The 14,585-nt window shown below is 36.4% G+C and overlaps 1 protein-coding gene and 1 long non-coding RNA gene across 2 annotated transcripts in view; one reads left to right on the top strand and one right to left on the bottom strand.

Annotated features, from left to right (window-relative positions):
- LOC126917752 (peroxidasin-like) overlaps positions 1-14,585 on the bottom strand; it is a 330,987-nt gene that overhangs the window by 106,573 nt on the left and 209,829 nt on the right. The window contains exon 7 of the mRNA XM_050725006.1: positions 12,075-12,252. Within this exon, the coding sequence (XP_050580963.1) occupies positions 12,075-12,252 (178 nt within the window). The remainder of the gene's footprint in view (positions 1-12,074; positions 12,253-14,585) is intronic.
- LOC126917773 (uncharacterized) overlaps positions 1-14,585 on the top strand; it is a 285,490-nt gene that overhangs the window by 90,765 nt on the left and 180,140 nt on the right. The window lies entirely within an intron of this gene.

A 14,585-nucleotide genomic window follows, 5' to 3' on the forward strand; every position in this document is an offset into this window, starting at 1 on the left:
GTTCATTTTATTAACTGTATAATTAATTCAACTCTATGCATTCTCAACTCTTTCGTTCCATCGATGGAAATTCGAGAAACTTTCGGCGCGCACCGTTTTTCACGATGAAAGTTTTATTGCTTTTTGATGACGTGGATTTTGATCGGATTTTGCGAGAGATATAAAAAAATATAGATCGATATTGGTTCACGTTGCTTCTCCGGATCGGACATACTACGCGAAATGGTAATTTCGCAAATTTAGTAATCCGTTTGTAAGCAGCGAAAACGCAGGAAGCGTTTCCTTGGAAAAGGTGCATTTACGGCGATGCACAGTTTATTGGTTTCAACAAAGTTATATTATAGCGTAAGGTTTCCGCTGATTTATGTCGCATATTCGACGACCATCTGTTTGAATTTAACTGGTAAAGTTCAAATGTCGCATTTAAGATTCATTCACATCACATCGTACGTTTTAGCTTTTTAATAACGTTGATTTCGACGAGATTTTTAATGGAATGTACGAGATATTAAACGATAGAATTTATAAATTACCGAGTTATTAAAAAAAAATGCTACGATGTTATGAAAAGTATAAATTGGTACGCGCGTTGAAAGAATTATTATAAATTTTAGCTTTTATCGGATAAACGATCGAACTTGCTTGAATACGTACGAAATTATTCACGAGGAATCGCGTCAAACACAAAGAAGGTAAAAGCACGAAGAAACATATGTCCATGAAATTTCATTTGAAAATATATTATCAATAAAGAAACGACGAAACCGTGTAATGTTATTAATTATATAGAACAGCGAAAATTCAATTCCACCGATTACTACGTTTCTTTGTGCATGAATGAAGTTCTCGATCGCTGCGTTGAAAGCACCAGAATCGAAAATGTTATTACATCGTGCAGCTCTTATTGAAAAGAGAAACGATCGATTCTCAATAAATTCTCTAATAAAGTATTAAATATAAAAAACACGGAAAAATAATAGTATAACGAAATAATGGAAACGACAACCACGAAGCAAAGATTTGCGCGATGGATATAAATAATTTCAACGATAATAACACTGTTTATCGTCTTTTTAATCGGCAACGTGCGAATTATTTCCATTTCCAAAATAATTTTGTCATTGCGTAAACTTGTTCCTATTGGTAAAACAATAAATTCTCATCTTTAAATCCGTACAGATAGATATAAAAATAATACGGCTTATTTAGCACAGGATTCAACGCTTCAGTATATAGAACACAATTTTTATTGGGAAATTTAATTTTTCGAAAATTCACCTTCCAACGAAACATTTAAAATTTAATACCATTTTATTTATCCAGGAATAATATGCAAATCCTCGCTGTTTTAACTCTCCCTCGAATTAAATTAATAAGGTTAATACGCGGAACTAGAGACGAGCAACTCGTAAACCTATTAAAACGTTTTATAGCTTTTTCTTTATAGAAACAACAAAAATTTAAATAAAATTCCAAAGCATGTATATTTACAAGTATCATCTATTATTTTATGCGATCAACGCGAAGAAGAACTACGCTCTAGTTGCAGCAAATAGACGACAAAGAATCGAAGGAAGTAAAATAGGAAAATTCCGTTTCGCGAATAGATTCCTCGTTTCGTATAATCGTTTACTGTGAGCCGTTGATCATGCAACAGGATTTTAATTAAGTCAGCCGTAACTTGGTGAGATGAACGCATCAAGCGAAGCAACAGCGCGGAGGCAATCTTGTTTAAAGTCGCGCTTAGTCTATCTGAATAATTAAACGGAGAGTAACGTTTTGGATGATGATAGAAACCAACGAAGGAAACACCTGAAATCGATTCGATTAAGTTTCTAATGTTCGCAACTGGATTAAAATGTTCAACAGTTTCGTATCTTATTTATATTCATTACTTGCATCGACCAGTTGTAATCGACTCGCTTATACATAAATATCGACTCATTTAGTTTCATATATCGTATAATAAAATGTGAAAATCAACGTTGATCAACCGATCATCTATCTTCGGACGATTCGGAAAAAAATTACAACAATTTCTTGCTATCAATAAGGGTGCTGGTAGGTGATGGAGAGACATCTAGAATCGCGTTGATAAGAGCGGTGAACGAACGATTGGGACGCAGGGTGGGTCGATCGAACGTCGTTTATTTACAGCGCTGTGTTTGACGCCCTCGGTTAAACGATCTCGGTAAAATGGCTCTCGGAGCCAATCAAAGCGTAATAGAATGTTCTGAATAAATTGTACTTGCGATGGAACCTCTATAACAGCGCATCGTTTGAAAAGCATCGCGGATTAGCGAAAAAACTATAGCCCTTTGCGGCTGCACGATGGCCTGTTCGTTTATCCTGCCTTTTTCATAGCTGTCTCGCTTAAAACAGTTTGTTTTCCTACAATTCGTTATAGGATTGATGGAAAAAATTAGTGTTTCTGGATTCGACAACGACTTTTTAAACCACACATTTACGGATTCAAAACCTTTTTTAATTTTTAACTTAAAACGTTAAAACTTTGAATCGACGGAATTAACTTTCGTGATAATCTGTTTTCGAATGTTAAAAACTAAGATCAGTGATTTTTAAGTATCGTAATCGTCAGATGTTTATTCTTCAAATAACATACTGGCTATTTTGTTAGCAAGAAATTATCACACCGTATACACTGCTTAATATTTAATTAACGTCGGTAACACCAAATTTCTCGCTTTGTACGTCGTTATATAGTCGCGATACACACGGCTGCCGGCCCTTTTTCATTTATCGTCGTTCTACTTTTTCCTCCAACACAATTCCCTCGTATTTCGAATGAAATGCAGAACAAAATCCACGTGTCATATATCACGAGAGAATCGCAATGGCTCTAAATCGTCGGCAGCGAGTCCCAAAAATTGTTCTCATGGCGAAAGCATTCTGTCGAACGACATCCAAGATGTCGAACTGTCGCTGCCGATCCATAGAATCTGTTCATCGCCATAAGCATTACCATCTACCTACAGCTGCCGATATGTGTCGGATAGTCAAAATCTAGCGTTTAATCGCGTCTCTTTTCCACGAATTTATTGGAAACGCCGTATGTTTTATTCAAAACCTCTTGCTTCTCTCCCTTTAACCGAATTCTCTCCCTCTTCGTCCCCCATTTCTCTCGGTTTCTCTCTCTCTCTCCCTCTCTTTCCCTTTTTCGACAACCGTGAATACAGAACAAGCTCGCGCGCGTCACGTGTCGCGGCACAATCATCGCGCGCTTTCGGGGATGATTAAATTTTCAACAGCTCGCTTGACAGAATTCCCCTCCTCGCAAGAGAAAAGCTGCGAGAGGAGAGAGAGAGAGAGAGAGAGAGAGAGAGAAAGAGAGACAAAGAGGGAAGGGAAAATATACAGAGAAAAGAGAAGCGTCGCATTCATTATCGCGGTTACCACTGATTTTTCCCTGTCCCAACCGAATTTCGCGTTTGACGACACTGCGGGATGCGTCAAACCTGATTTCCATCGGTTTCCCTCGTTGTTCGCCGGAATAGGTTGCCCGTGAAACAGTTTTAACCTCATTGATACGGATAACAGTTGGGAAAATCTATACTCGAGTAGTCGCTTATTTCCTTTATTCTTTGATGCAATATGTATATATTTAAAATATGTTATATTAGACGTACAGTTACTATAGTAGAATTAACATAGAAAAGTGTGGCACGATTCAGATTAAATTTGAAAAAAATGTTTCATTCGGAAACGATCGTTTTAATGAGCTAAATCAATTAAACAGATAAATAGCTAAATAGACGAACATTATGAATAATGATTGAAATTAATCATTTTCAACGATTTAACTTTTTAAATCGTCTAATTAGAGAAACGAAATTCTATGATTGCTTAATAATACGTCGAATCGAGCATTTACGTAAATGCTCTGATGCGATGTACAGGTAGATGTGCCAGCAGTATAGCGCTATAGCGCTGCAAGCTAACTGTGAGCTGAATTAATTGAATAGATAAATAGCTAAATAAACGAACATTATGAACAATAATTGAAATTTCATCGAATCGATCTTCACTACGATAAATTAATCATTTTCAACGATTTAATTTCTTAAATCGTCTAATTAGAGAAACAAAATTCTATGATCGCTTAATAATACGACGTATCAGGCATTTGCGTAAATGCTCTGATGCGATGTACAGGTAGATGTGCCAGCAGTATAGCGCAATAGTCAGCGACCAATCAGTATTACAAATCTCTTAACACAAAGCAGATATTTGGTATGTACAACGTATATGTTACGTGAGACGTAAAGAGGTTCTGTTGTAGCAACCGAACAAAGCTAGATTTGTCACACTCTATTAGAGCTGTATTGCTATTGCTGTGCGTACCTAAGTCACTATGAAAGTACGTCATTGGTGCCATTATGCCATTGTGAGTAATTGATTTACATTTCACGATGCAGTTTCATCGTGGAACATCGATGCAGTTTTCATAGTGGAATATAATATAAAAAATCTAATATATAGACAATAGGAAATATTAATACAAATATAGCGATTAATTTCAAATAAATCTTCAACTATAAACAAGCAAATGAACGTTTATGCATTTAAGTATAGAAAATTTAATGGCTCAAACGTACACAGACGTGCTTATACGTTGTAATTCAGCGATCAAATAGCCCGTGGCCTTTCACACGCATAATTTCCGCCAAATGTTCGTTAAAACCTGCTTTTCCGCTAGGAGTAACAATCAGCATTTCTAGTTTCGTTACCGAAATAAGCTTCTAAAACTCTAGCCCGTAATATTTGTTTGACAACTAGAATTATGTTCACCCGGAATTACATGTTAATTTTGTTATTAACAACTCGTAGCCCGACCGAAAGCTGTTGAATCGAGTTTGCTCGTTGAATGATGGTTGAATAATATACTTGTACTCTATCTACGAACTGTTAACACATACAATTAACTATCGAGGGGAACAAAGTTAGAAATGAACGTTGTGAAACCATTTCGGAGAATATTTAATTGGCAGCGAAATTACAAGTATATTGCAAAGATTTACATTTTTCATTGAATTTCCCGTGTTTTATCCGCAGATGCGGCACTTTATTTGATACGAAACAAAAATTCCATTGAAAGAATAAATTTCAAGAGGAAAGAGTAATCAATTTTTCCACTGAATTCTCAATATCAGATGCATAGAATTTTTCAATCCAAAACTCTATTTCGAATAACAACGATTCGCTAATATTTCTAGAACTACGATCAACAGAATTATTCCGAGAGATATTCAAGCGATATTAAGCGCAATAAAAGTTCAATTACAACCATATCGACGTGAATAAGTATTCGCTGAGTGTTTAAAGAAACAAAGAAACAATATTACATTCGTTACGATAATATCGATTTAATCGTAATACTTGCAATAAATACCAGTTGAAAACAAAGCTGCACGACTGTTAAAACCTTCGTTAGCACATCACAATGTACATTGAATATCAAGATTTAATTAAACCTCGAATCCCTCCGTTAATTCGAATTTTCATTAGCGTCGAGTTCGAAAACTAAAGACGCGATTGACGTCAGGCCGCTAAGACACGGCTAACTTTATCTTCTAATCGTCCGCATGGTGAATTAAGGGAAGACTAGCAGAGTAAATTAGGGTTATATTAAGGAGGTAGAGTTCTCGTGTTGCCCGTAGCAAGCAGAAAGCTGTGACAAGGAGACCGAGACCCCGTATAGAATTATACAAGTCCAGAGCTTCTTCGGGATATGCGAAGCACCTAGACGCTGCAACTCTCTCGGAAGCCTTTAAAGGTTCTCCCAACTCGCTACACCGAGCCACAGGCTCAGGTGGCATATTAAGCGAATAACACGGCCAACCAGTGTCAATCACGATGCAAAGGACCTACGAGAAAGCGGAGAATATCAGCGAGGTCAGTTTTTTCATTCTGAAATTTTGGTTGCCTTCCAACGAAAGCTTTAAATATTTAATGTATTAAATTTCGTTTTAATCATAACTTCGTAACTAGTTGTTATAGAGTAGTTAGAATTTACCTTGAAGCTGCTATATATTTCTGATACATTTTCTCGAGTAATAAAATTTACTAAATAAGCTTTAAGTTACTAAATTTCGTCCTCATTATAATTTTCTAGCTAATCGTTGTTTTATTAGAATCTTAAACAGCATAGTTTTACAGTACTATGTACAATCACAAAAAGAGAGTTTTCCAAAAAAGAAGACCAAAACGAGATTGAAGTCTCATCAGCTTAAGAATTGTCGATAGATTTTTTCAAAAATCGAAAGAGGTAACAGCTTTCCCTTCTTCCCTCTTTCTCTTTCAGTGGTCGTTCTTTCATCGCCAAGACAGAATTTGCAACACGTTGACGCAAACTGTTGTCCTGCAAATTAATTGCGATATAATGTTCCAAAGGTATGGATGAAATACGTATACATTCTTGGTGGGAGAGGGGAAAAAACGAGCGTTTCATACCGTGAAATCATTTTTGCTCCAGTCACAAGTTCACGTTGAAAAACAGCCCTTCTTGGGTGTCCTTTTTTCATGCCATACAGAGTGACAGAAATGTTCTAGCTAGGACAATTTTTCCACAGCCTCGTCGCTTGGCTAAATCCACTTTCCCAGCCCTTTGACCGGACCATATTCAAACATGATATCCGAAAAGAAAGTTTGCAGATCGTTCAGCTTTCCAATCTCTATTTACACGTAGCGAACACATTTCTAATTAGTTAGTTGCGAACGTAAAATTCATAACGTCATTCATAACGTTTCCTTTCTCGAAGCAAAAGTTCTGTGTTTCCTGCGTGTTTGGCTCGTTAAAATGAGTCAACTTTATCGACTGTTTACACCTCTCTTATAACAAATTCTAATTCGTCGTGAATTCGTTGCTCCGTTTTTGACAATCTGAATTAAACGTTTAAATTTGCACTGTAAAAACACGTTGGAAGATTAAACGGTACAATTTAGCACAATTCTTCGAAGCCATACGAATTTAACCTAGGATAACATTAAACGCAAGAATTTCTATGTTTCGTTAGACGATAATTTCGCAGGGATATGAAAGTAAAGTTAAAATACATATTCCACGCTCAAAGCTAGCAAAGAGTAGCGATATTTCAGAAACGGTTTAAAATCGTTGCTTTTAATATTTCACACAGTTATCTTACTCCTTCGCGCAATATTATTTATTTCCATAATATTTCATTTCCACGAGCTTAACTGTTCATTAAAAACGTAAAAAGAGAAGAACGAACAAAAGATGGTATTATCGAAAACGGACAGAATGAAAACTCTGGTCTTTCTTGATTCGTATTATTTGCGATTATTGCCAATTGCAAGCGACAGGGATCGCGCGCCGTTCAGGAAATTAAAAGATCGAAGAATCCACGCCACACCATTAGGTCGTGCGCCCCTAATGAAGCTTGAAATGAATACGCATGGCATTGATCATAGGCGGATTAAAAGCGAATAGAGGTCGGCGAATAGATTGCAAATCTGGATCCGAACCACCTCCACTGACTACGTTAAATGGAGTTATGGTCGTACGGCACGTTCAACCAAACAAAATAGTTAGTAAGTTGGTGTTTGCATCGATGATTAAATGAAACATGGAATTTATCTGTCTCTATGGAGCCGAATCCACAACGAAAAGTGTTTTCCAACGAATAGAAATTTTGGAAATCACAATGCGCTTAATAAAAAACACAGACGATTAAGCAGAAAATATGCATATTTCGCACTGGCGAATGTGATTAAACATAATTGGAGGTGAAGTTATTATTGGGTGTTTTTCGATCGTTCTCTTCTCAATTAATTTTTTGATACCTCGCGTCCGATGATTTGGTTGACAATTCAACGTTAATACGATATCGATTAACTTAGGCGTTGATTTGGTAACTTTTCATTTTATTTTATCATAGATTTCTGTTGTTGGGACACTCAGTCAGCTACATCGGCATTTCGATTTTATGGTTTTAGCGTAGAAATTCGTACAACGTATTTACGATATATTTATTTTCATATTTACCTCAAATGAGTTATTCTGAACACGATTCTCGATTATAATTACTAAACAAGATAATAAATAAATAAATAGTAGATAAATTTGTTCAGAAAAGATAACCTTATCATTGTACAATGATACATTACGAGATTATTTGTACAGAACACATAATGTAAAAATACATTGATTATGAAAAAATCTGTGCTCCGAACAAATTTCCAAGAAAATAGTTGGTCGCCCTTTTTTACAACATGTATGTATATAACAGCGATTACGACTATGTTTCAGTATTCTACGACCCTCATAATAGTACGTATTAACGTCCCATTTTCGTAATCGTTTTGAATCTTTATGGCCAACAATCGGAATTTATAGTCTTTTGCAAGATTACGTTATTTTACTGTTCACACTTACAACTACGTTTCGATATCGTGTGCGTGTAACGTAGTGGCACGAAATCAGGAATAATGTCATTTTAAAACGTTCGCCATTTTATGGCACAGTATCGTAATCAGTTACGTCGCAAGAGCAATAAACTTCATGTTTTCAATTTCAAATTACTTTTTCATATCACAGATACTTATATTATCGCGAAACTTCACTTCATAAAATTGCTAATTTTTATTTTATATTTCTTACAAAACATACCTTCAAAAGTACTAGAATCGCAGATTACCTTTACCCTGATTATACGTAATTATCGATGTTTATACGTGCATGAAATTTAAGCGTGATATTACACAAACGCATAGATTTTAATGAACGAATGCTGTTTGGACAATATTCGACGTATAAACTGGTGGAAAATTCGCGCGTTTACAATGTCGAACAGTTCACAACATGCATTTTCATTAATAGCAAATTTTATCTTTTATCGAACTCGCCGTTTTATTTATCGATCAACAATTTCGCAGGTTTTCATTCGATTCTAAGCTAACAGAATATCCCGGTTAAATAACGCGATTGAGCGTAAAATTAGCGAGCATATTTATCGAAACGTTTATCCGGTGTACCGATAGGAATCTCATAATAACAATAATGCTAATAAATCACGATCGAGTTTAGCGAACAGAGGAAGATCAAACAAAATCTGACATTTCCACGTGCAAATAATTCCGCGAAGGCAGTATAAATTAAATTAAAAAAGGTCCTTTGGTAACGACCTTCTGAATATTCGCATAAACATTTTATATCTCGTATATGATGATAATTTTTCTTTTATATATGTACGATAGTTAACAGATCGAATCGAAATAAATTTAGGAACGGCTTGAACAACTGATTAATATGCGGCTAAATGCAATCGAGCGTTTAATGTTATGCAGAATATTTATTTTATTGATACGGCGATGGGTATTGTATATAAGTCGTGTAACAGATCCATTTATTAAGTTCGTTAAGTGTAATACTTTCAGACTCGATCTAATAATAAAGTTATTTATTTATCTTGCGTCCCCATAAATACGTATCTTCTATCGAAACATTCAAATATACACGTACTTTTATATTTTATAAATAATTGTTATAATATACTTTGAGATTTATATTACTCGTGACAAATGAACGAATTTATTATCTAATCTAATAGAAGGATCCATTAGGTCATCGTCTCGTGACCTCTTCGAAACTATACAGAAGATGTATGACAAGATAATTTGCTACCGTGTCGTGGAAAAAATGAAATTCCATAAATTAATACGTATCTTCTATCGAAAGATACAAATATACACGTACTTTTATATTCTACAAATAATTGTTATAATATACTTTGAAATTTATATTACTCGTGACAAATGAACGAATTTATCATCTAATCTAATAGAAGGATCCATTGGGTCATCGTCTCGTGACCTCTTCGAAACTATACAGAAGATGCATGACAAGATAATTTGCTACCGTGTCGTGGAAAAAATGAAATTCCATAAATTAAAAATTGCAAATACATAGTTATTTTAAGCTACGTCTTTCTCAGAAATTTTGACATCTTTGGCCAATCAACGTTAGATAAGCGCATTTTTATTCCTCTTCCACGGTGACTCTTTCTTTTTAATTAAAAGCTGCAGGGAGGTCAGGGTGCAACATCTGACCGCACGAACCGTATTCAGATATGGTTTGCGGCCACTCGAGTAATTTCGTTGAGCGGCCAGCCGATAGTTTATGCAGGCTGCATGGGGATTCTAATTGCTCCGATAAAGAATGGAACGTTCGGTGAATTTTGAAAGACTTTCATTAAAGTTCGCTGAACTGCCAACGCCGGTTGCCACGGCGTGTGTGACCTAATTGGTTATAGATATGACAGAATCCATGAATTTTAAATAGCCCATGGTTCGGAAACTCGCACCCCAGCCACCGGATCTTGCTCGCCTTTCGATCAAGTTCCGCCGGATCAAGTCGATAAATCGATTCGAGCAAGCGTGCCCTCGTTAATGCGTTCACTGTCATACAGAAGCGACTTCCTTCTCGTCAATTTCGTGTGTCAACGGAAACAGTTTGACACGGTCGCGATAAAACGATGACGCACTCGGTTTTCTCACCTATCGATGTTCGTTTTAAAAGCCGAAATTTTTACTCCGCTACATCATCCTGCTGCCACTTGATTTACAGTGGCTCGCAAAAGTATTCAAACATTCCTACGATCTTTTCACGCATATATTATACAGAACATTTGGAAATTTCACTACCACTGTAACGAATATCGCGATTGTGCTGGTAACGTTTGAAACGGATCCGAAGATATATGCAAAAGTTACAAGACGTTGGTCTTGGAATATTTTTCTCAGCCACTGTATTCTTGCATCCAAGCTGAGAAATTTTATCCAACGTTTAACTGCTTTACAATATTGTTTTAACGTATTATAAATTATAATATATTCCTTTCAACGATTTGTCAGTTTTTATTCTTTAACGCGATCTTTAACGCGAAGAACGAGGTGGATTAATTATTTTCCCATTGCGTATTTCGCTTTTTTCCGTACAGAATATTTTACGCTCCTAGTGCTTACTATCCACGAATAGCAAGCACACGATGCAAGTTTTTAATATTTAATACCGTCAATATTTATTTTTGATCTAGATCGTTGTTGATCTAGAGAAGAATAATTTATAAAGGATGGAACGGAGAACAGAGGGAAGTGTTGAGCTGCTTGTGCAAACATTTTCTTCTATGTAGTTGAGCATTATTCCTTCCCATCTTAAATAATAATGAGCAGCGACGTTCCTAGTTCATTACAGAATTATAGGAACGGCATAAAGTTTCCTCCCTAGATTGGGCCACTTTTCACGGCGTTTTGATCTTTGTAAACGCGAATTTCCTGACGTAAACTTCCGACGACGTTGTTAGATCGCGAACGCGATTGTTAAGGTTTGTTAAGGGAGCGTGCAAGCGAGCTTTTGTCTCGTGCAACTTAAATTACAATCGCAATAACAAGTGCATCGAAGTTTTCAGAAGATAATTTCATCAAGCTTGGCAAATGCAACGTCGATACATTGTTTGAAATTTCATTTAATTAATACGTTCACTGCCATTCGAATTTTATATGTTTCATATTGAGAGTCGCGATATAAATAACAATGCTATTTTAATCGTTGTACAAAATTTCGCAACATGGGTCACCAATAACCACCGTGGCAGCAAATACGTAAATAGAATAAAAATTCGTAAATCTCCGTGTTTCCTTCTTAATTCACGAATAAATTAAGAAAAAAGGAAACCTTCTCTTACTTAAATGATTCCATCTATAACGCTATTATAATTCCATCACCTTACTTTTTTAAGTAACTACTACATTTTTCTCTGTCGTTTAACACACTTTGCTGCCCGTTAAAACAGAAAGCACACACTCTCGGGTCAGAATTAAAGAATTCAATCGTATCGTCGTTCCAATAAACTCTCAGCTACCATAAATCTAACCTTACGGATTTTCATGAATCCGGTGAAGCTAAATTACAACGCAAGGATAATTTCGATGCCGATGCCCGATAATATCCAGGAATTTCGAACGAAATTATATCTAGAGCCGGCGCTCGCGCGGTGAAATCAATTTCTGTGCCATTAAATCGTATGTTCGAGGCTCACCTGATTCCTCCACGGGTAGTGTCGTAATTCAGCGTGCGGGATCCGTGCCGCCACGTAACATATCCGGTAGGCTGCGGTATATTGCTGACCACACACTTCAATTCTATCGTGCTGCCCGCTTTGTAGAATTTGTCACCAGCCGTGGCACCGTGCTCGTCCACGATCTCGACCTTCGGCACTGAAACAGAGACATCGGTCCATTTTTGCCATTAATATTTTTACTCCGCTCCACACGCCATTATGTGTCATCGAACAACATCAGTTATCATCTTATCGCGTTACTTTAGAAAAGTTACTGCGATTTTCAATTTCGATGAGAAAAGTGGAGCACGTAGAATATTTTTAATTGACATTTATACAAATGAAACCGGTTCGTTCGAAAAGTTTCTTTCGTTTTATAAGGAAATAACGAATGCACAACATTTTTCGTTTTATATTATTTTATCGAATTACGTATGATCCATTTTCTTCTATCAAAATAAAGATCACAACGTTCGACAGATTAGGTTTCATGTTTGTATGAAGATGCGTCGTTGTAAAAGAAAGACATTATACGTGTGAGTCAAAATAAATTTATTATCGGTAATGTCGACTATTTGCCCATGCAAAGTACACATCACAAGTACACTTGGGACGATCCACGAACAGGATGATAGTATTTAATCGACGAACAGGACGATGGTGTTTAATACACGTACAGTGGACGATTAAACGTTATTCCATCGTTTTCATATGGTTTTCATTATAATTTTGATAGAAAATCTTGATACAACTGATAGATGAAACTTATTATGCGACGATACGACGAACATCTGAAAACAATTTCTTCCCAAATACTTTAAATTTAAAGCGTTCGAGTATCCCGTGAGATCCTGAAAACTTTTTCGAAATTTCCTAACGAGATCCTCGCGAAACTAGGAGAAAAAGCTTGCTCACGTCGCGGGCGGCAAGTTGGCAGAAAAATAAGTTGTTTCTTCAGTCATCGGTTCGTTTCAGATCCAGCCCCGCGTAAGAAACGTGCCGGGAACTGCTAACTGCGAACAGGAGGAATTGCTGAAATTTCTCACGGCCTGCAAGCGTTACCCCTTGTTGGAAACAAGCCACGAAAAAATCCTCCTACCCCATCGACGTCGCGTGCAACAGTCGTGGAACAATAAGTTTTCAGCCGAGGTCCGCGAAGATGGATGCAAACGACGGAAAGACTGATCTCGTTCCCGTGAACCCTTTTAACTCGTCGCGGCGTGGCGTTTCGGGCTGTAACCTCCCTTGCAGGACGCGAGACTTCGAAATCGCGATCGTTCGAGCATCTGTTGCGGTTCCCAGAACCTCTTCTACCTTAATTACCCTCGTATAGCGGCGTCAAAATATTACGGTTCGTTTAAAGCTTCTTTTCGTTGCGTTCTGTACGGTTCATTAAAGAAAGATCTGAATGCCAGTTTTAAACTCGAACGATTAGACAAAAATCCAGTAGCAAATTTTTAAGTGTATCCTTTTTGCTTTTCTTTCTTTTCTTTTTTGTCAATTGTATAGAATATGTATTATGTGTGTTAAAATTTAGAGGTTGTTAGTGAATGTTCAAAGGTTAGTTTAATATCAAAGTGGAGAAACTTATCGAACGTGGAACTTGGTTATAATAATATTGAAATAAACACGCAAAGGGAGAGTTCGCTCTGGTAAATATGTGAATTTCGAAATGAATTAAATTGGAATCGACATATGGAGAATCAAAGGCGATCAGGTTTCGATATCAAGCAAAATAATATCCGAATCAATATTTCGAATTTCAGCAAATAGTTTTGCATTTCGGCTGATGTGTAAACAAAATTCATCGTTAGAGCAACTATAGGTAAAATGTGTATCTTAAAATTAAACAGACGAAACCATTAAGATAAATTATTGTTTAATTATACGGTCGCGTAATTGTTTGATAAGAATACGTATGTATTACAAACTTATAACCGTAATTCTACGTAAAGATTCACGCTTATTAGTCTGATTGCGAATGAACGTAATTTAAAGCGAAGAGCTGTGTCTTCTTCTCGAACGGCGAAGTTGTAAATTCTCGAAGTTGAAGAAGTAAATACGTACCTCCTGTTAGCAGTTGGTAGTTCATATCGACAGTGTTCGACGTTACAACGGTATATGGAAGCAAATTTAACCCACTTACGTCTAACGGGACAGGCTTCGAATAAAATTCTCACGATTCCGTTTATGCATCGAACCAGTGACATTTCGATGCAATTTCGTATTCGACAACCTTTCAGTTCCATTTACAATGCACATATTCAAGCGCAACTCATACGCAAGAAAAAATATCCCATTCATACTTGTATCGTAAACAATTAATATCGTTATGCCTTTTCAGAATACAGAAAAGTTGGCGGAATTATCTTAGCCTATGAAGCGATCAGAACAAATTCCTCCGCGTTTTCTTCTTTCTCCAATTGCTGCAGATCCAACCGTAGTCATCAATTTCAGATGGTAGATGATCTAATCTTCTCAACGTTCCTT

This window comes from Bombus affinis, chromosome 6 (assembly GCF_024516045.1).
Source record: "Bombus affinis isolate iyBomAffi1 chromosome 6, iyBomAffi1.2, whole genome shotgun sequence".
NCBI classification, from domain to species: domain Eukaryota; kingdom Metazoa; phylum Arthropoda; class Insecta; order Hymenoptera; family Apidae; genus Bombus; species Bombus affinis.